The following is a 22134-nucleotide window of genomic DNA, read 5'->3' on the forward strand; positions in this document are numbered from 1 at the left end:
TTCTTGTATATAGGGGCAGTATTATAGTAGTTATATTCTTGTATATAGGGGCAGTATTATAGTAGTTATATTCTTGTATATAGGGGCAGTATTATAGTAGTTATATGCTTGTATATAGGAGCAGTATTATAGTAGTTATATTCTTGTATATAGGGGGCAGTATTATAGTAGTTATATTCTTGTATATAGGGGCAGTATTATAGTAGTTATATTCTTGTATATAGGGGGCAGTATTATAGTAGTTATATTCTTGTATATAGGGGCAGTATTATAGTAGTTATATTCTTGTATATAGGGGCAGTATTATAGTAGTTATATTCTTGTATATAGGGGGCAGTATTATAGTAGTTATATTCTTGTATATAGGGGCAGTATTATAGTAGTTATATTCTTGTATATAGGGGCAGTATTATAGTAGTTATATTCTTGTATATAGGAGCAGTATTATAGTAGTTATATTCTTGTATATAGGGGCAGTATTATAGTAGTTATATTCTTGTATATAGGGGGCAGTATTATAGTAGTTATATTCTTGTATGTAGGGAGCAATATTATAGTAGTTATATTCTTGTATATAGGGAGCAGTATTATAGTAGTTATATTCTAGGATATAGGAGCAGTATTATAGCAGTTATATTCTTATATATAGGGGCAGTATTATAGTAGTTATATTCTTGTATATAGGTTGCAGTATTATAGTAGTTATATTCTTGTATGTAGGGAGCAATATTATAGTAGTTATATTCTTGTATATAGGAGCAGTATTATAGTAGTTATATTCTTGTATATAGGAGCAGTATTATAGTAGTAATATTCTTGTATATAGGAGCAGTATTATAGTAGTTATATTCTTGTATATAGGGGCAGTATTATAGTAGTTATATTCTTGTATATAGGGGGCAGTATTATAGTAGTTATATTCTTGTATATAGGGGCAGTAATATAGTAGTTATATTCTTGTATATAGGGGCAGTATTATAGTAGTTATATTCTTGTATATAGGGGCAGTATTATAGTAGTTATATTCTTGTATATAGGAGCAGTATTATAGTAGTTATATTCTTGTATATAGGGGCAGTATTATAGTAGTTATATTCTTGTATATAGGGGGCAGTATTATAGTAGTTATATTCTTGTATGTAGGGAGCAATATTATAGTAGTTATATTCTTGTATATAGGGAGTAGTATTATAGTAGTTATATTCTAGTATATAGGAGCAGTATTATAGCAGTTATATTCTTGTATATAGGGGCAGTATTATAGTAGTTATATTCTTGTATATAGGTTGCAGTATTATAGTAGTTATATTCTTGTATGTAGGGAGCAATATTATAGTAGTTATATTCTTGTATATAGGAGCAGTATTATAGTAGTTATATTCTTGTATATAGGAGCAGTATTATAGTAGTAATATTCTTGTATATAGGAGCAGTATTATAGTAGTTATATTCTTGTATATAGGGGACAGTATTAGGGTATGTGCACACACACTAATTACGTCCGTAATTGACGGACGTATTTCGGCCGCAAGTCCCGGACCGAACACAGTGCAGGGAGCCGGGCTCCTAGCATTATAGTTATGTACGATGCTAGGAGTCCCTGCCTCGCTGCAAGACAACTGTCCCGTACTGAAAACATGATTACAGTACGGGACAGTTGTCCTGCAGCGAGGCAGGGACTCCTAGCATCGTACATAAGTATGATGCTAGGAGCCCGGCTCCCTGCACTGTGTTCGGTCCGGGACTTGCGGCCGAAATACGTCCGTCAATTACGGACGTAATTAGTGTGTGTGCACATAACCTTATAGTAGTTATATTCTTGTATATAGGGGGCAGTATTATAGTACTTATATTCTTGTATATAGGAGCAGTACTATAGTAGTTATATTCTTGTATATAGGAACAGTATTATATTAGTTATATTCTTGTATATAGGGGGCAGTATTACAGTAGTTATATTCTTGTATATAGGGGGCAGTATTCTAGTAGTTATATTCTTGTATATAGGGGGCAGTATTATAGTAGTTATATTCTTGTATATAGGTGCAGTATTATAGTAGTTATATTCTTGTATATGGGAGCAGTATTATAGTAGTTATATTATTGTATATAGGGGCAGTATTATAGTAGTTATATTCTTGTATATGGGAGCAGTATTATAGTAGTTATATTCTTGTATATAGGAGCAGTATTATAGTAGTTATATTCTTGTATATAGAGGAGCAGTATTATAGTAGTTATATTCTTGTACATAGGGAAGTATTATAGTAGTTATATTCTTGTATATAGGGGGCAGTATTATAGTAGTTATATTCTTGTACATAGGGCAGTATTATAGTAGTTATATTCTTGTATATAGGGGCAGTATTAGGGTGGATTCACACGAACGTGTATTGGGTCCGTGCGGGCCGCGTGGTTTTCACGCGCCACGCACAGACCAATACAAGTCTATGGGGCAGTACAGACAGTCCGTGCTTTTTGCGCAGCATTGGTCCGGCGCGCAAAAAGCGCGACATGGTCAATATCTCCGCGTATTTCGCGCATCACGCACCCATTTAAGTCAATGGGTGCGTGAAAACCACGCAGGTCGCACGGAAGCACTTCCGTGCGAACTGCCTGTTTCGCGCACCGGCTGTCAAAAGGATGAATGTAAACAGAAAAGCACCACGTGCTTTTCTGTTTACAAACATCCAAACGGAGTGTCTTTGAGATAAGCGAACCCGGACAACCGAACCGAACTTCACCGGGTTCGGCCAAACTCGTTTTGGCCGAACCCGGCAAAAAAAATTCCGGTAGGCGACGTCAGGAGATAGTCACTGTCCAGGGTGCTGAACGAGTTAAACTGTTTCAGCACCCTGGACAGTGACTTCCGATCCCAATATACATGAACGTGTAAAAAAAAAAAAAAAGTTCTGACTTACCGAGAACTCCCTGCTTCTTCCTCCAGTCTGACCTCCCGGGATGCCAATTCAGTCCAAGTGACAGCTCCAGCCAATCACAGGCCAAGCACAGGCTGCAGCGGTCACATGGACTGCGGTGTCATCCAGGGAGGTGGGGCCCGATGTCAAGAGAGGCGCGTCACCAAGTACGCGTCACCAAGGCAACGGCCGGGAGGGAAGTTCTCGGTAAGTACGAACTTTTTCTTTTTTTTTTAACAGGTTTCTCAATATTGTGATCGGCATTCACTGTCGAGGGTGCTGAAAGAGTTACTGCCGATCAGTTAACTCTTTCAGCACCCTGGACAGTGACTGACGTCGACTAGACTCATCTCTATGATGGCGGCTGCGCGAAAATCACGCAGCCGCGCATCATACACGGATGACACACGGAGCTGTTCGCGCAAAAACGCAACGTTCGTCTGAATAAGCCCTTATACTAGTTATATTCTTGTATATAGGGAGCAGTATTATAGTAGTTATATTCTTCCATATAGGTGCAGTATTATAGTAGTTATATTCTTGTATATAGGAGCAGTATTAGTTATATTCTTGTATATAGGGAACAGTATTATAGTAGTTATATTCTTGTATATAGGAAACAGTATTATAGTAGTTATATTCTTCCATATAGGTGCAGTATTATAGTAGTTATATTCTTGTATATAGGAGCAGTATTAGTTATATTCTTGTATATAGGGAACAGTATTATAGTAGTTATATTCTTGTACATAGGGCAGTATTATAGTAGTTATATTCTTGTATATAGGGGCAGTATTATAGTAGTTATATTCTTGTATATAGGGGTCAGTATTATAGTGGTTATATTCTTGTACATAGGGCAGTATTATAGTAGTTATATTCTTGTATACAGGGGCAGTATTATAGTGGTTATATTCTTGTATATAGGAGCAGTATTATAGTAGTTATATTCTTGTATATAGGAGCAGTATTATAGTAGTTATATTCTTGTATATAGGGGGCAGTATTATAGTAGTTATATTCTTGTATATAGGGGCTGTATTATAGTAGTTATATTCTTGTATATAGGGAACAGTATTATAGTAGTTAGATTCTTGTACATAGGGCAGTATTATAGTAGTTATATTCTTGTATATAGGAGCAGTATTATAGTAGTTATATTCTTGTATATAGGGGTCAGTATTATAGTGGTTATATTCTTGTACATAGGGCAGTATTATAGTAGTTATATTCTTGTATATAGGGGTCAGTATTATAGTGGTTATATTCTTGTACATAGGGCAGTATTATAGTAGTTATATTCTTGTATACAGGGGCAGTATTATAGTGGTTATATTCTTGTATATAGGAGCAGTATTATAGTAGTTATATTCTTGTATATAGGGGGCAGTATTATAGTAGTTATATTCTTGTATATAGGGGCTGTATTATAGTAGTTATATTCTTGTATATAGGGAACAGTATTATAGTAGTTAGATTCTTGTACATAGGGCAGTATTATAGTAGTTATATTCTTGTATATAGGAGCAGTATTATAGTAGTTATATTCTTGTATATAGGGGCAGTATTATAGTAGCTATATTCTTGTATATAGGAGGCAGTATTATAGTAGTTATATTCCTGTATATAGGAGTATTATAGTAGTTATATTCTTGTATACAGGAGGCAGTATTATAGTAGATATATTCTTGTATATAGGAGCAGTATTATAGTAGTTATATTCTTGTATATAGGGGGCAGTATTAGTAGTTATATTCTTGTATATAGGGGCAGTATTATAGTAGTTATATTCTTGTATATAGGAGGCAGTATTATGGTAGTTATAGACTTGTATATAGGAGCAGTATTATAGTAGTTATATTCTTGTATATAGGGGCAATATTATAGTAGTTATATTCTTGTATATAGGGGCAGTATTATAGTAGTTATATTCTTGTATATAGGAGCAGTATTATAGTAGTTATATTCTTGTATATAGGAGGCAGTATTATAGTAGTTATATTCTTGTATATAGGGGGCAGTATTATAGTAGTTATATTCTTGTATATAGGGGGCAGTATTATAGTAGTTTTATTCTTGTATATAGGAGCAGTATTATAGTAGTTATATTCTTGTATATAGGGGGCAGTATTATAGTAGTTATATACTTGTATATAGGGGGCAGTATTATAGTAGTTATATTCTTGTATATAGGAGTAGTATTATAGTAGTTATATTCTTGTATATAGGAGTAGTATTATAGTAGTTATATTCTTGTATATGAGGGCAGTATTATAGTAGTTATATTCTTGTATATAGGGAGCAGTATTATAGTAGTTATATTGTTGTATATAGGAGCAGTATTATAGTAGTTATATTCTTGTATATAGGAGGCAGTATTATAGTAGTTATATTCTTGTATATAGGAGCAGTATTATAGTAGTTATATTCTTGTATATAGGGAGCAGTATTATAGTAGTTTTATTCTTGTATATAGGGGGCAGTATTATAGTAGTTATATTCTTGTATATATATTATAGTAGTTATATTCTTGTATATAGGGACAGTATTATAGTAGTTATATTCTACTATATAGGGGGCAGTGTTATAGTAGTTATATTCTTGTATATAGGGGCAGTATTATAGTAGTTATATTCTTGTATATAGGAGCAGTATTATAGTAGTTATATTCTTGTATATAGGGGGCAGTATTATAGTAGTTATATTCTTGTATATAGGGGCAGTATTATAGTAGTTATATTCTTGTATATAGGGGCAGTATTATAGTAGTTGTATTCTTGTATATAGGGGGCAGTATTATAGTAGTTATATTCTTGTATATAGGGGGGCAGTATTATAGTAGTTATAGTCTTGTATATAGGGGGCAGTGTTATAGTAGTTATATTCTTGTATATAGGAGGCAGTATTATAGTAGTTATATTCTTGTATATAGGGGCAGTATTATAGTAGTTATATTCTTGTATATAGGGAGCAGTATTATAGTAGTTTTATTCTTGTATATAGGGGCAGTATTATAGTAGTTATATTCTTGTATATAGGAGGCAGTATTATAGTAGTGATATTCTTGTATATAGGAGACAGTATTATAGTAGTTTTATTCTTGTATATAGGGGACAGTATTATAGTAGTTATATTCTTGTATATAGGGGGCAGTATAATGGTGGTTAGGACTGGTGTAGTGATGATACTGGTTTGAAAGACCAATGGATATATGAGCATAAAAATGAACTTATCAGTTTTGATGATCCTAAATCGCTATATACTGTAGAGGCTAGAGAGACATTTCAGAATATATCCATGTATAGCAGCAGTAATAAAGCATACCTTTTAGAGAAATTAAGTTTCAACAACTACTGTCCCATATGCAAATTACTCTCGAAGTGTCCGCTGGGGGTTTCTTCAGCAGGCAAGTGTCCTCCGATCTCAGCGGCAATCCATCCTATGTAGACTTGATTGTACACAGCAAAGAGATGTCAATGAAGTCTAGGTGGAATGAGTTGCCAATGAGATAGACGCCTCTGACACAGATATGAACAGACCCTTATCATTGTTTCTTTTACTTGCATGAAGAATAGAGATGGATACATTTTCTTCCCTTTTTTTATCATTATTTTTATAGTGTGGAAAGTTTGCAGTGTGGTGTAGATGATGGGGGTAATAGTTTGGTGAGTAGTTAGTCTTCTGGTGCTGCTCCGTTAGCGTTGATTATGTCCCATGTGGACATTTTGTTCTCCATTGTTAAAGCAGGAAGAATAACTGTTAACTTTCTACTGCAAAAACTCCCTTCCTGTCCTCCACCCAACGTCTTCACTAACACGTCCGCTGCCTTATGTCAGCTCCTCGGGACTGGGGTACAGGGGTCTTCTCCGCTTCACAGCCCTAGTCTAATGGACCTGGATTAGAATATGATGCAAAATTTATCGACCTAAACTACTACTTCTCCAGATCTGGGTAATCATGCTTTTTCAAATTGTGAACACTAGGGGGAGCTCTTGCGAATATCCTCAATAGTGTACATTAGAGCCTTACTCCTCCAAAATTTCAGGTGTGACTGCAGTCAAAGGGGTTGTCCAGACATACTTTCCCGCCTGATCTGACATTGGGCGTGGAAAGACACTGCAACTGTCCGCCATCCAGCGAGTATCGTGCACGTGTTCTATTATAATAAATGGGACCTGTAGACGATACTTGCAGAGCATTGGACGGTTGCCTTAACCGATGATTAGCTGATTACCGTGGGTCCGGCTACTGTTTCCCCTGCAGTGTCCGGGAAAGGGAAAGCGTAGTAATAATCCCGGCCATTATAATGTATGAAAGCTGGACCTGAATTTGTCCTATAAACTTGGGTGTTGGGTTCTCAGAATCCTTCCTACTGCTGGTCCCAAAGTACCGTCTTCCGACACTGCGCTGGGCAGTACATAGACAGTGGTCTGCCCCTCATGGAGTAGCGCTATATTGATCTTTATTATGAGGCACATTTATCAATATCGTCCTATGGACGACACCCAGCAAATTGACAAACCTGGAGCGAATTGCGCCAAATTTTCAGGACAATTTAAGCAGCATTATAGATTTGACGCATTTTACGACATACTAGACTTACACCACCTCATGTACGCCAACGTTTTGTGCCAAAAGATAGCGCAATGGCAAAACACAAGGGTATCACAGCACTAGAAAAGTATAATATACGGGGTGCAGGACTCAACAGGACTTGGTCCAAAAGTCCCTTAGTGAAATCCCAAAAAAAAGACACAAGGCCGCACATCCAAAAATAAATGGAATTTATTCACCCAAAGATGTGACGTTTCAGTCCAGCGGGACCTTTCTCAAACATGGGAGCATACAAAACATAACCTGTGTAACATAACCAGTGTAACATAACCAGTGTAACATAACCTGTGTAACATAACCTGTGTAACATAACCAGTGTAACATAACCAGTGTAACATAACCAGTGTAACATAACCAGTGTAACATAACCTGTGTAACATAACCTGTGTAACATAACCTGTGTAACATCACCAGTGTAACATCACCAGTGTAACATCACCAGTGTAACATCACCAGTGTAATATAACCAGTGTAACATAACCAGTGTAACAATACCAGTGTAACAATACCAGTGTAACATAACCAGTGTAACATAACCAGTGTAACATACCCTGTGTAACATAACCTGTGTAACATAACCTGTGTAACATAACCTGTGTAACATAACCAGTGTAACATAACCAGTGTAACATACCCTGTGTAACATAACCAGTGTAACATAACCTGTGTAACATAACCTGTGTAACATAACCTGTGTAACATAACCTGTGTAACATAACCAGTGTAACAATACCAGTGTAACATAACCAGTGTAACATAACCTGTGTAACATAACCAGTGTAATATAACCAGTGTAACATAACCTGTGTAACATAACCTGTGTAATATAACCAGTATAACATAACCAGTGTAACAATACCTGTGTAACATAACCAGTGTAATATAACCAGTATAACATAACCAGTGTAACAATACCAGTGTAACATAACCTGTGTAACAATACCAGTATAACATAACCAGTGTAACAATACCAGTGTAACATAACCAGTGTAACAATACCAGTGTAACATAACCAGTGTAACATAACCTGTGTAACATAACCAGTGTAATATAACCAGTGTAACATAACCTGTGTAACATAACCTGTGTAACATAACCAGTATAACATAACCAGTGTAACAATACCTGTGTAACATAACCAGTGTAATATAACCAGTATAACATAACCAGTGTAACAATACCAGTGTAACATAACCAGTGTAACATAACCTGTGTAACATAACCAGTGTAACAATACCTGTGTAACATAACCTGTGTAACAATACCTAGTGTAACATAACCAGTGTAACATAACCAGTGTAACATAACCAGTGTAACAATACCAGTGTAACATAACCAGTGTAACATAACCAGTGTAACATAACCAGTGTAACATACCCTGTGTAACATAACCAGTGTAACATAACCAGTGTAACATAACCAGTGTAACATAACCAGTGTAACATAACCAGTGTAACAATACCTGTGTAACATAACCAGTGTAACATAACCAGTGTAATATAACCAGTGTAACATAACCTGTGTAACATAACCTGTGTAACATAACCAGTGTAACAATACGAGTGTAACATAACCAGTGTAACATAACCAGTGTAACATAACCAGTGTAACATAACCTGTGTAACATAACCTGTGTAACATAACCTGTGTAACATAACCAGTGTAACAATACCTGTGTAACATAACCAGTGTAACATAACCAGTGTAACATAACCAGTGTAACATAACCAGTGTAACAATACCAGTGTAACATAACCTGTGTAACATAACCAGTGTAACATAACCAGTGTAACATAACCAGTGTAACATACCCTGTGTAACATAACCAGTGTAACATAACCTGTGTAACATAACCAGTGTAATATAACCAGTGTAACATAACAAGTATAATATAACCAGTGTAACATAACCAGTGTAACATAACCAGTGTAACATAACCAGTGTAACAATACCAGTGTAACATAACCTGTGTAACATAACCAGTGTAACATAACCAGTGTAACATAACCAGTGTAACATACCCTGTGTAACATAACCAGTGTAACATAACCAGTGTAACATAACCAGTATAATATAACCAGTGTAACATAACCTGTGTAACATAACCAGTGTAACATAACCAGTGTAACATAACCAGTGTAACATAACCAGTGTAACATAACCAGTGTAACATAACCAGTGTAACATAACCAGTATAATATAACCAGTGTAACATAACCAGTGTAACATACCCTGTGTAACATAACCAGTGTAACAATACCTGTGTAACATAACCTGTGTAACAACCTGTGTAACATAACCTGTGTAACATAACCAGTGTAATATAACCAGTGTAACATAACCAGTGTAACATAACCAGTGTAACATCACCAGTGTAACATCACCAGTGTAACATCACCAGTGTAACATCACCAGTGTAACATAACCAGTGTAACATAACCAGTGTAACATAACCAGTGTAACAATACCTGTGTAACATAACCAGTGTAATATAACCAGTGTAACATAACCAGTGTAACATAACCAGTGTAACATCACCAGTGTAACATAACCAGTGTAACATAACCACTGTAACATAACCTGTGTAACATAACCAGTGTAATATAACCAGTGTAATATAACCAGTGTAATATAACCAGTGTAATATAACCAGTGTAATATAACCAGTGTAACATAACCAGTGTAACATAACCAGCGTAACATAACCTGTGTAACATAACCAGTGTAACATAACCAGTGTAACATAACCAGTGTAATATAACCAGTGTAACATAACCAGTGTAACATAACCAGTGTAACATAACCAGTGTAACATAACCAGTGTAACATAACCTGTGTAATATAACCAGTGTAATATAACCAGTGTAACATAACCAGTGTAACATAACCAGTGTAACATAACCAGTGTAATATAACCACTGTAACATAACCTGTGTAATATAACCAGTGTAACATAACCTGTGTAATATAACCAGTATAACATAACCAGTGTAATATAACCAGTGTAATATAACCAGTGTAACATAACCTGTGTAACATAACCAGTGTAACATAACCAGTGTAACATAACCAGTGTAACATAACCAGTGTAACATAACCTGTGTAACAATACCTGTGTAACATAACCAGTGTAACATAACCAGTGTAACATAACCTGTGTAACATAACCTGTGTAACATAACCTGTGTAACATAACCTGTGTAACATCACCAGTGTAACATCACCAGTGTAACATCACCAGTGTAACATCACCAGTGTAATATAACCAGTGTAACATAACCAGTGTAACAATACCAGTGTAACAATACCAGTGTAACATAACCAGTGTAACATAACCAGTGTAACATAACCAGTGTAACATACCCTGTGTAACATAACCTGTGTAACATAACCTGTGTAACATAACCTGTGTAACATAACCAGTGTAACATACCCTGTGTAACATAACCAGTGTAACATAACCAGTGTAACATAACCTGTGTAACATAACCTGTGTAACATAACCTGTGTAACATAACCTGTGTAACATAACCAGTGTAACAATACCAGTGTAACATAACCAGTGTAACATAACCTGTGTAACATAACCAGTGTAACATAACCAGTGTAACATAACCAGTGTAATATAACCAGTGTAACATAACCTGTGTAACATAACCTGTGTAATATAACCAGTATAACATAACCAGTGTAACAATACCTGTGTAACATAACCAGTGTAATATAACCAGTATAACATAACCAGTGTAACAATACCAGTGTAACATAACCTGTGTAACAATACCAGTATAACATAACCAGTGTAACAATACCAGTGTAACATAACCAGTGTAACAATACCAGTATAACATAACCAGTGTAACAATACCAGTGTAACATAACCTGTGTAACATAACCAGTGTAACATAACCTGTGTAACATAACCTGTGTAACATAACCTGTGTAACATAACCAGTGTAACAATACCAGTGTAACATAACCAGTGTAACATAACCTGTGTAACATAACCAGTGTAATATAACCAGTGTAACATAACCTGTGTAACATAACCTGTGTAATATAACCAGTATAACATAACCAGTGTAACAATACCTGTGTAACATAACCAGTGTAATATAACCAGTATAACATAACCAGTGTAACAATACCAGTGTAACATAACCAGTGTAACATAACCTGTGTAACATAACCAGTGTAACAATACCTGTGTAACATAACCTGTGTAACATAACCAGTGTAACATAACCAGTGTAACATAACCAGTGTAACATAACCTGTGTAACATAACCTGTGTAACATAACCAGTGTAACAATACGAGTGTAACATAACCAGTGTAACATAACCAGTGTAACATAACCAGTGTAACATAACCTGTGTAACATAACCTGTGTAACATAACCAGTGTAACAATACCTGTGTAACATAACCAGTGTAACATAACCAGTGTAACATAACCAGTGTAACATAACCAGTGTAACATAACCAGTGTAACAATACCAGTGTAACATAACCTGTGTAACATAACCAGTGTAACATAACCAGTGTAACATAACCTGTGTAACATAACCAGTGTAATATAACCAGTGTAACATAACAAGTATAATATAACCAGTGTAACATAACCAGTGTAACATAACCAGTGTAACATAACCAGTGTAACAATACCAGTGTAACATAACCTGTGTAACATAACCAGTGTAACATAACCAGTGTAACATAACCAGTGTAACATACCCTGTGTAACATAACCAGTGTAACATAACCAGTGTAACATAACCAGTATAATATAACCAGTGTAACATAACCTGTGTAACATAACCAGTGTAACATAACCAGTGTAACATAACCAGTGTAACATAACCAGTGTAACAATACCAGTGTAACATAACCTGTGTAACATAACCAGTGTAACATAACCAGTGTAACATAACCAGTGTAACATACCCTGTGTAACATAACCTGCGTAATATAACCAGTATAACATAACCAGTGTAACATAACCAGTGTAACATACCCTGTGTAACATAACCTGTGTAATATAACCAGTGTAACATAACCAGTGTAACATAACCTGTGTAACATAACCAGTGTAACAATACCTGTGTAACATAACCAGTGTAACATAACCAGTATAATATAACCAGTGTAACATAACCTGTGTAACATAACCTGTGTAACATAACCAGTGTAACAATACGAGTGTAACATAACCAGTGTAACAATACGAGTGTAACATAACCAGTGTAACATAACCAGTGTAACATAACCAGTGTAACATAACCAGTGTAACATAACCAGTGTAACATACCCTGTGTAACATAACCAGTGTAACAATACCTGTGTAACATAACCTGTGTAACAACCTGTGTAACATAACCAGTGTAACATAACCAGTGTAACATAACCTGTGTAACATAACCTGTGTAACATAACCAGTGTAATATAACCAGTGTAACATAACCAGTGTAACATAACCAGTGTAACATCACCAGTGTAACATAACCAGTGTAACATAACCAGTGTAACATAGCCAGTGTAACAATACCTGTGTAACATAACCAGTGTAATATAACCAGTGTAACATAACCAGTGTAACATAACCAGTGTAACATCACCAGTGTAACATAACCAGTGTAACATAACCACTGTAACATAACCTGTGTAACATAACCAGTGTAATATAACCAGTGTAATATAACCAGTGTAATATAACCAGTGTAACATAACCAGTGTAACATAACCAGTGTAACATAACCTGTGTAACATAACCAGTGTAACATAACCAGTGTAACATAACCAGTGTAACATAACCTGTGTAACAATACCTGTGTAACATAACCAGTGTAACATAACCAGTGTAACATAACCAGTGTAACATAACCTGTGTAACATAACCAGTGTAACATAACCAGTGTAACATAACCAGTGTAACATAACCTGTGTAACATAACCAGTGTAACAATACCTGTGTAACATAACCTGTGTAACATAACCAGTGTAATATAACCAGTGTAATATAACCAGTGTAACATAACCAGTGTAACAATACCTGTGTAACATAACCTGTGTAACATAACCAGTGTAACATAACCTGTGTAACATAACCAGTGTAACATAACCAGTGTAATATAACCAGTGTAACATAACCAGTGTAACATAACCTGTGTAACAATACCTGTGTAACATAACCTGTGTAACATAACCAGTGTAACATAACCAGTGTAACATAACCAGTGTAACATAACCTGTGTAACAATACCTGTGTAACATAACCAGTGTAACATAACCAGTGTAACATAACCTGTGTAACATAACCAGTGTAACATAACCTGTGTAACATAACCTGTGTAACATAACCAGTGTAACATAACCAGTGTAACATAACCAGTGTAACATAACCAGTGTAACATAACCTGTGTAATATAACCAGTGTAATATGACCAGTGTAACATAACCAGTGTAACATAACCAGTGTAACAATACGAGTGTAACATAACCAGTGTAACATAACCTGTGTAACATAACCAGTGTAACATAACCAGTGTAACATAACCTGTGTAACATAACCAGTGTAACATAACCAGTGTAACATAACCAGTGTAACATAACCTGTGTAATATAACCAGTGTAATATAACCAGTGTAACATAACCTGTGTAATATAACCAGTATAACATAACTTGTGTAACATAACCTGTGTAATATAACCAGTGTAACATCACCAGTGTAACATAACCAGTGTAATATAACCAGTGTAATATAACCAGTATAACATAACCTGTGTAATATAACCAGTATAACATAACCTGTGTAATATAACCAGTATAACATAACCAGTGTAATATCACCAGTGTAACATAACCAGTGTAATATAACCAGTGTAATATAACCAGTGTAATATAACCAGTGTAACATCACCAGTGTAACATAACCAGTGTAATATAACCAGTGTAATATAACCAGTATAACATAACCAGTGTAATATAACCAATGTAATATAACCAGTATAACATAACCAGTGTAATATAACCAGTGTAACATCACCAGTGTAACATAACCAGTGTAATATAACCAGTGTAATATAACCAGTATAACATAACCAGTGTAATATAACCAGTGTAATATAACCAGTATAACATAACCAGTGTAACATAACCAGTGTAATATAACCAGTGTAACATCTCCAGTGTAACATAACCAGTGTAATATAACCAGTATAACATAACCAGTGTAATATAACCAGTGTAATATAACCAGTATAACATAACCAGTGTAATATAACCAGTGTAATATAACCAGTGTAACATCACCAGTGTAACATAACCAGTGTAATATAACCAGTGTAATATAACCAGTATAACATAACCAGTGTAATATAACCAGTGTAATATAACCAGTATAACATAACCTGTGTAATATAACCAGTATAACATAACCAGTGTAACATAACCAGTGTAATATAACCAGTGTAACATAACCAGTGTAATATAACCAGTGTAATATAACCAGTATAACATAACCAGTGTAATATAACCAGTGTAATATAACCAGTGTAATATAACCAGTGTAATATAACCAGTATAACATAACCAGTGTAATATAACCAGTGTAATATAACCAGTGTAACATAACCAGTGTAATATAACCAGTATAACATAACCTGTGTAATATAACCAGTATAACATAACCAGTGTAACATAACCAGTGTAATATAACCAGTGTAATATAACCAGTGTAATATAACCAGTATAACATAACCAGTGTAATATAACCAGTATAACATAACCAGTGTAATATAACCAGTGTAATATAACCAGTATAACATAACCAGTGTAATATAACCAGTGTAACATAACCAGTGTAACATAACCAGTGTAACATAACCAGTGTAATATAACCAGTGTAACATAACCAGTATAACATAACCTGTGTAATATAACCAGTATAACATAACCAGTGTAACATAACCAGTGTAATATAACCAGTGTAACATAACCAGTGTAATATAACCAGTGTAATATAACCAGTATAACATAACCAGTGTAATATAACCAGTGTAATATAACCAGTGTAATATAACCAGTGTAATATAACCAGTATAACATAACCAGTGTAATATAACCAGTGTAATATAACCAGTGTAACATAACCAGTGTAATATAACCAGTATAACATAACCTGTGTAATATAACCAGTATAACATAACCAGTGTAACATAACCAGTGTAATATAACCAGTGTAACATAACCAGTGTAACATAACCAGTGTAACATAACCAGTGTAACATAACCAGTGTAACATAACCAGTGTAACATAACCTGTGTAATATAACCAGTGTAATATAACCAGTGTAACATAACCAGTGTAATATAACCAGTATAAGGACTCCGAGACAACGGTGATAACAACATAATGAATAACGAAGTGAGAAATAACATGAGGCCGACATCACGTACCTGACAAATGTGCAATATGAATGATTAGAGTGAACAGATAGAGTGTAACATTACCGCAAATGACGCAGGTGTGAACATTGACTAAGAACACGGATCGTATGGCTATGTTCACATGGAGTATTTTGCAGGAGGAATATCTGCCTCAAAATTCCGTTTGGAAGTTTGAGGCCGATTTTCGCTGCGTTTTTCGCCCGCGGCCATTGAGCGCCGCGGGCATAAAACACCGCGAAATACGCTTTCTCTGCCTCCGATTGTCAATGGGAGGTCAGAGGCGGAAACGCCCGAAGATAGGGCATGCCGCTTCTTTTTCCCGCGAGGCAGTTTTAGGGTATGTTCACACGGCAGCGTCCGTAACGGCCGAAATTACGGGGCTGTTTTCAGGAGAAATCAGCCCCGTCATTTCAGCCGTAACGGCATGTGCAGGCGCTTCAACGCCGCATCCATTACGGACGTAATTGGCGCTGCTTTTCAATGGAGTCAATGAATAACGGCTCCAATTACGCCCCAAGAAGTGACAGGTCACTTCTTTCACGCGGGCGTGTATTTACGCGCCGTCTTTTGATAGCGGCGCGTAAATATACGCCTCGTGTGAACAGACAAACGTCAGCCCATTGCTTTCAATGGGCAGATGTTTGTTAACGCATTCAAGCCGTAATTTCGGACGTAATTCGGGGGTCAATACGCCCGATTTACGTCCGTAATTAGTGTGTGTGAACATACCCTCACTGCTCGCGGGAAAAAGACGCCGACGCCTCCCATTGAAATCAATGGGAGGCATTTTCGGGCCGTTTTTGACCAGTTTTGTGACGCGGTTCCCGCGTCAAAAAACTGGGCAAAATACTCAGTGTGAACATAACATTCAGCGCTAACATTGCAATTTAATTAGCCCCGCGCCTTTGCAGCGCCTTTTTCACATGGCGCAGGTCTTTCCTAAACACGTGCACGTCACTTGTGACAAATCGCATTCGTATTATTCACATAGGGCATTTCCACGTAAAAAATAATAAAAAAATCCCTTCTATATAAAACATAGTTACAGCTCCCACAAGGGTGAACACCCAGCTTTCCCGGACTCCTGAATGACAAATCTGCCAAGTAATACCGCCCCCTGCTCCACCATTGCTGTCCAGCAACCCCTGTGGGATCAGTAATAGCACCTACGCTGCTTGTCACCCAGCTTTCCCAGAAGCAGATGTAACTATCTGAAGGACGGAGATGCCCTGCGATTTATTCTCACACTACAAGGATATTGTGGTCAAACTACAACTCCCAGCATCTCCTGATAACTGCTCTGCAGTGATGATAATCCTCATCTATACCATGGTTAGCCGGGCGGCATAGATCAGCACCCTGGTCACCCCAGTGATGCACATGGCTGCCCCTTTACCAGTGCAGGGTGTGTGCCCCCAGTGTGGTGCAGGCCGTCCCGCTCCCCAGGGCAGGTCTGAGTGCTGCCCCCGCCCCTGTGACAACCTCTAGCCCGGCAGCAGCAGCATCATCATCATCAGTCGTGTTAGTTTAGAGCTCGGGGGAGATCGGGAGCACACACTGCACCGGCCTCATCACAGTCCCGGGAGATGGCAGTGCCCAGGAGATACCCCTGCCCACCGCTGCTGCTACTCTGCTGCCTGCTCTGGAGGACCATCTGTGCCCAGGAGCTGCCCACTAACGGAGTCAATGGCTACAGCCTGCACCCACCATACTTCAACCTGGCAGAGGGCACCAGGATCACCGCCACTGCCACCTGCGGGGAGGGAGAGGGTGGCAGACCGCTGGAGGATCTCTACTGCAAGCTGGTGGGGGGACCGGTGTTTGGGGATCCCAGCCAAACCATCCAGGTACTGCACCCATGCCGGGACGTGTGGGGTTAACCTCCTCCTTTACTCTTATTATTTCGTTACTTATTTGATACTTTGTATCACTTCCTCCGTAGCCGCAGATGTGACGCCAGTGCCCCCTATACCCCCGCCCGGGCACTCTCTGTAGTTGGGGACATTAACTCTTTGATTTCTTGCTTAGCAACGGGGGCAAAACAATTCAATAAGTTGCTGCTGGAGGGTCGGGAACAATATAGGATGTGAAGGACTGGAGCCGGACCTGCACTTGTTACTGCCGTGTCTCCACAGGCTAGAGAAAAATATGCTATAATGCCACCTTAAAAAATGATATCCCCTTATGAATGATGCCACCTTACATATGATATCCCCTTATGAATGATGCCACCTTATATATGATATCACCTTATGAATGATGCCACCTTATATAGGATATCCCCTTATGAATGATGCCACCTTATATATGATATCACCTTATGAATGATGCCACCTTATATATGATATCACCTTATGAATGATGCCACCTTACATATGATATCACCTTATGAATGATGCCACCTTAAAAATGATATCCCCTTATGAATGATGCACCTTACATATATCACATTATGAATGATGCCAACGTAAAAATATAATCACCTTATGAATGATGCCACCTTACATATGATATCCCCTTATGAATGATGCCACCTTATATATGATATCCCCTTCTGAATGATGCCACCTTATATATGATATCCCCTTATGAATGATGCCACCTTATATAGTTACATAGTTACATAGTTAGTACGGCTGAAAAAAGACACATGTCCATCAAGTTCATCCCCTTATGAATGATGCCACCATATATATGATATCACCTTAGGAATGATGCACCTTACATATGATATCACCTTATGAATGATGCCACCTTATATATGATATCACCTTATGAATGATGCCACCTTATATATGATATCACCTTATAAATGATGCCACCTTATATATGATATCCCCTTATGAATGATGCCACCTTATATATGATATCACCTTAGGAATGATGCCACCTTATATATGATATCACCTTATAAATGATGCACCTTACATATGATATCCCCTTATGAATGATGCCACCTTATATATGATATCACCTTATAAATGATGCACCTTACATATGATATCCCCTTATGAATGATGCCACCTTATATATGATATCCCCTTATGAATGATGCCACCTTACATATGATATCACCTTGTGAATGATGCCACCTTATATATGATATCACCTTGTGAATGATGCCGCCTTACATATGATATTACCTTATGAATGATGCCACCTTATATATGATATGACCTTGTGAATGATGCCACCTTACATATGATATCCCCTTATGAATGATGCCACCTTACATATGATATCACCTTATGAATGATGCCACCTTACATATGATATAACCGTATGAATGATGTCACCTTAAAAATAATATATCCTTATAAATGATGCACCTTACATATGATGCCACCTTAAAAATTATTTCTCTATATGAATGATGCACCTTAAAAATATCATCACCTTATGAATGCTGCCACCTTAAATATGATATTACCTAATGAAGGATGCCACCTTAAAAATGATATCATCTTATGAATGATGCATGAAATATATCGCTTTTAAGTTGGCATCATTTTAAAGTGATATGAGCGGCTCTAAATAGAAGGAAAGGTATAAACTTCTGTGTTTTACAAAAATGATCCAAAAACTGCTATAAGGAACTGCATCAAAACTGTGTGTGATCCTGGCCTTAAGATGTTATCACTTGTAAATGATGCCACCTTAAATATGATTATGTTTTTAAGGTGGCGTTATTTGAAAGTGATATTGCCTTTAAATGCTGCCACCTTAAAAATGATATAATTTTTAAGGAAGCTGTAGGGGATAGAACATGAAAATGGTACCGATCTGACTGTAAGGCAACCAATAGGCTCACGATTGTGACTACATGGCTTTATACTGTATATTTCTATATTACATCATTTGATGTAGACGTCTAAAGTTTTGGAACTTTTCAAGTATTTTGTCCCAGACTCCATCCTGGTGCAGCATTTCTGATCTTTTTATGATGGTAATATTTGTCCATATGGATGGAATATATAGACAGATCATTTGCTGCAATCAGAAATGAGAGGAGAAAGTGTTTCTATGGCCGGCTGCTCTCAGCGCTTTTCTTGCCTTGTGGCTATAAGAAAACAATTGGATTGATCTTTTCAGCCTCCATTATTGGAATTTCTGCCTCTCCGCTCACAGGTGAGAATGTGGCCATTATTAGTGACGCCCCCCTGGCCCCTCTTCTCTCCAGGCCGAGCTGTGTGTCACCATCCTACCCTCGCCAATGAAAGGCCTTAGATCTTGCTAATTGCTCCATGACTTTCTTATCTGAAACGCTGGCGGCCTCTTTGAACTGTGAAATGACCGACCTTCCCCTCATTGAGATGCCACCTAGTTATGTGACACAGCAGGAGCGACTGCACCACAATGAGCCAGTCATAGCCTGCTGTGCTAGCTCTACAAAGCCCGTATACACAGCATCTATTTAGTCATTATGTGAAGTGGGCCCATATTTCTCAAGTATTAAAAGAGTGTTTCCCTTTAAATAAAAAACACCAGTTCATTTCAGTCTTTGTGACGTCCTCTATGGTCAAGTCAATCAACTGTTACTGAGTTGTATCTGTTTCTAGGAAAGTTGGGTGACAACCAATATGGCACTGACAGCCATTACAGCTCCCTCTGTGGTTGTCACCCAGCTTTACACACTCCCGAATGTCACGTCTACCTAGTCAAGCAGCAATCCGCCCCTATATCAATGTATAACAAGGCATCCATGGGTCTAGGAAAGCTGGGTGACAACCCAATATGGCGGTGGCAGCCATTACATCTCCCTCTGTGATTGTCACCCAGCTTTACAAGACTCTTGAATGTCACATCTACCTAGTCAAGCAGCGATCCATCCCTATATCAATGTATAACAATGTATCCATGGGTCTAGGAAAGCTGGGTGACAACGATTGCAGCGTCCTAAGGTATTGTCACCCAGCTTTTCTCCACTTGTAGATGCCAGATCAGCCCAATTACTCCACAATATGGGAAAGTGGTGGATGAACACAGTTTAATGAGCTGGGTAAGCCATTCAGGAGTCTAGAAAGCTGGGTGACAGCACCTGAGCAAGTTATAATGGCCACCATATTGGTTGTCACCCAGCTTTCCCAGAAACAGATAAAACCAACAGACGGCTTAATAGGTTGAATTGAATTCTATGACGGACTCGTGATTGTAGAAAATAACGCGCTGACCCGAATGGTGGGTGTGACTGATTATAATGAAGTTATTAGAAGGCGCCGCTGATCTCCACCTTATAATGAGTGTCTTGATTTTGTTCGCAGGGGCAATACTGTGACACTTGCTTAGGCAACAGTAGAGATAAGTCTCACCCCATAACCAACGCCATTGATGGGACTGAACGATGGTGGCAGAGCCCCCCCCTATCCCGGGGACTGGAGTACAATGAAGTCAACGTCACCTTGGATCTGGGTCAGGTCAGTGTGATGATCTCCTATATAACCACATATATGCGCTGTATTACCCCGGCAGCGATCAGCATGGGTTACAATGGCGGTCAGTAACCGGTATCTCTCCAGATGCTCTGAGACTACAACTCCCAGCATGCTCTGGTCTGCAACCTGTGGTTCATCAGCTGATTTGAAACTTCCAGCATGCTCTGTAGCTGTCAGGACATGCTGGGACTTATAGTCTCACAGCAACTAGAGAGTCCCAGCATGTCGGGAGTTGTAGTGTCATAACAGCTGGAGAGTCACCACATTTTGGATATGAAAGCAAACATCTGATTGGTTGGCATTGCATTTTTGTCAATTGCGCACCCCATGAAACACTAATCCTCCCTAAATATTGACCGGAGAGGATGGAGTTCACCCGCTGGTGGTCTTGTGTGAATCTTTTCCCATCGATTGTGAGCTCACTCCCCCAGCTGGAAAGTGCCCCTATGTAGAGGACTGTCTGCCTGTGCTGGAGGAGGAGGGGACGGTGCATTTAATTGTATTTTATTGTGTGCTCGGTTCCCATCCCCCAACACACATCTCAGGACAGTGTCATTGTGCAGATAGAGCAGGCTGCGGTGTCCAGACCAAACTACTGCAGCTTATAGATGAGCAGTAACAGGCCGCAGAGCCTGCACATGGGATATTCTCGGGCACGGAATAGCAAGCTATTAAACCTTTTCAGCCCCATTTGCTCGGGTGGAAATTAGAATTTGGCAAATT

The 22134-nt window shown here is 37.7% G+C and overlaps 1 protein-coding gene and 1 long non-coding RNA gene across 5 annotated transcripts in view; one reads left to right on the forward strand and one right to left on the reverse strand.

Annotated features, from left to right (window-relative positions):
* The window catches only part of LOC142665580 (uncharacterized), a 49891-nt gene that overhangs the window by 4767 nt on the left and 22990 nt on the right, over positions 1-22134 (reverse strand). The window lies entirely within an intron of this gene.
* LAMA5 (laminin subunit alpha 5) overlaps positions 17486-22134 on the forward strand; it is a 99423-nt gene continuing 94774 nt past the window's right edge. For 3 of the 4 annotated variants that reach the window (XM_075845280.1, XM_075845281.1, XM_075845282.1), the window contains exons 1-2: positions 17486-17826; positions 21241-21393. In XM_075845280.1, the coding sequence (XP_075701395.1) occupies positions 17566-17826; positions 21241-21393 (414 nt within the window). In that variant the 5' untranslated portion in view covers positions 17486-17565. Of the gene's footprint in view, positions 17827-20534; positions 21158-21240; positions 21394-22134 lie in introns of those variants that run through there. The other variant, XM_075845283.1, reaches the window with a different exon arrangement.

This window comes from Rhinoderma darwinii, chromosome 13 (assembly GCF_050947455.1).
Source record: "Rhinoderma darwinii isolate aRhiDar2 chromosome 13, aRhiDar2.hap1, whole genome shotgun sequence".
NCBI lineage: Eukaryota > Metazoa > Chordata > Amphibia > Anura > Rhinodermatidae > Rhinoderma > Rhinoderma darwinii.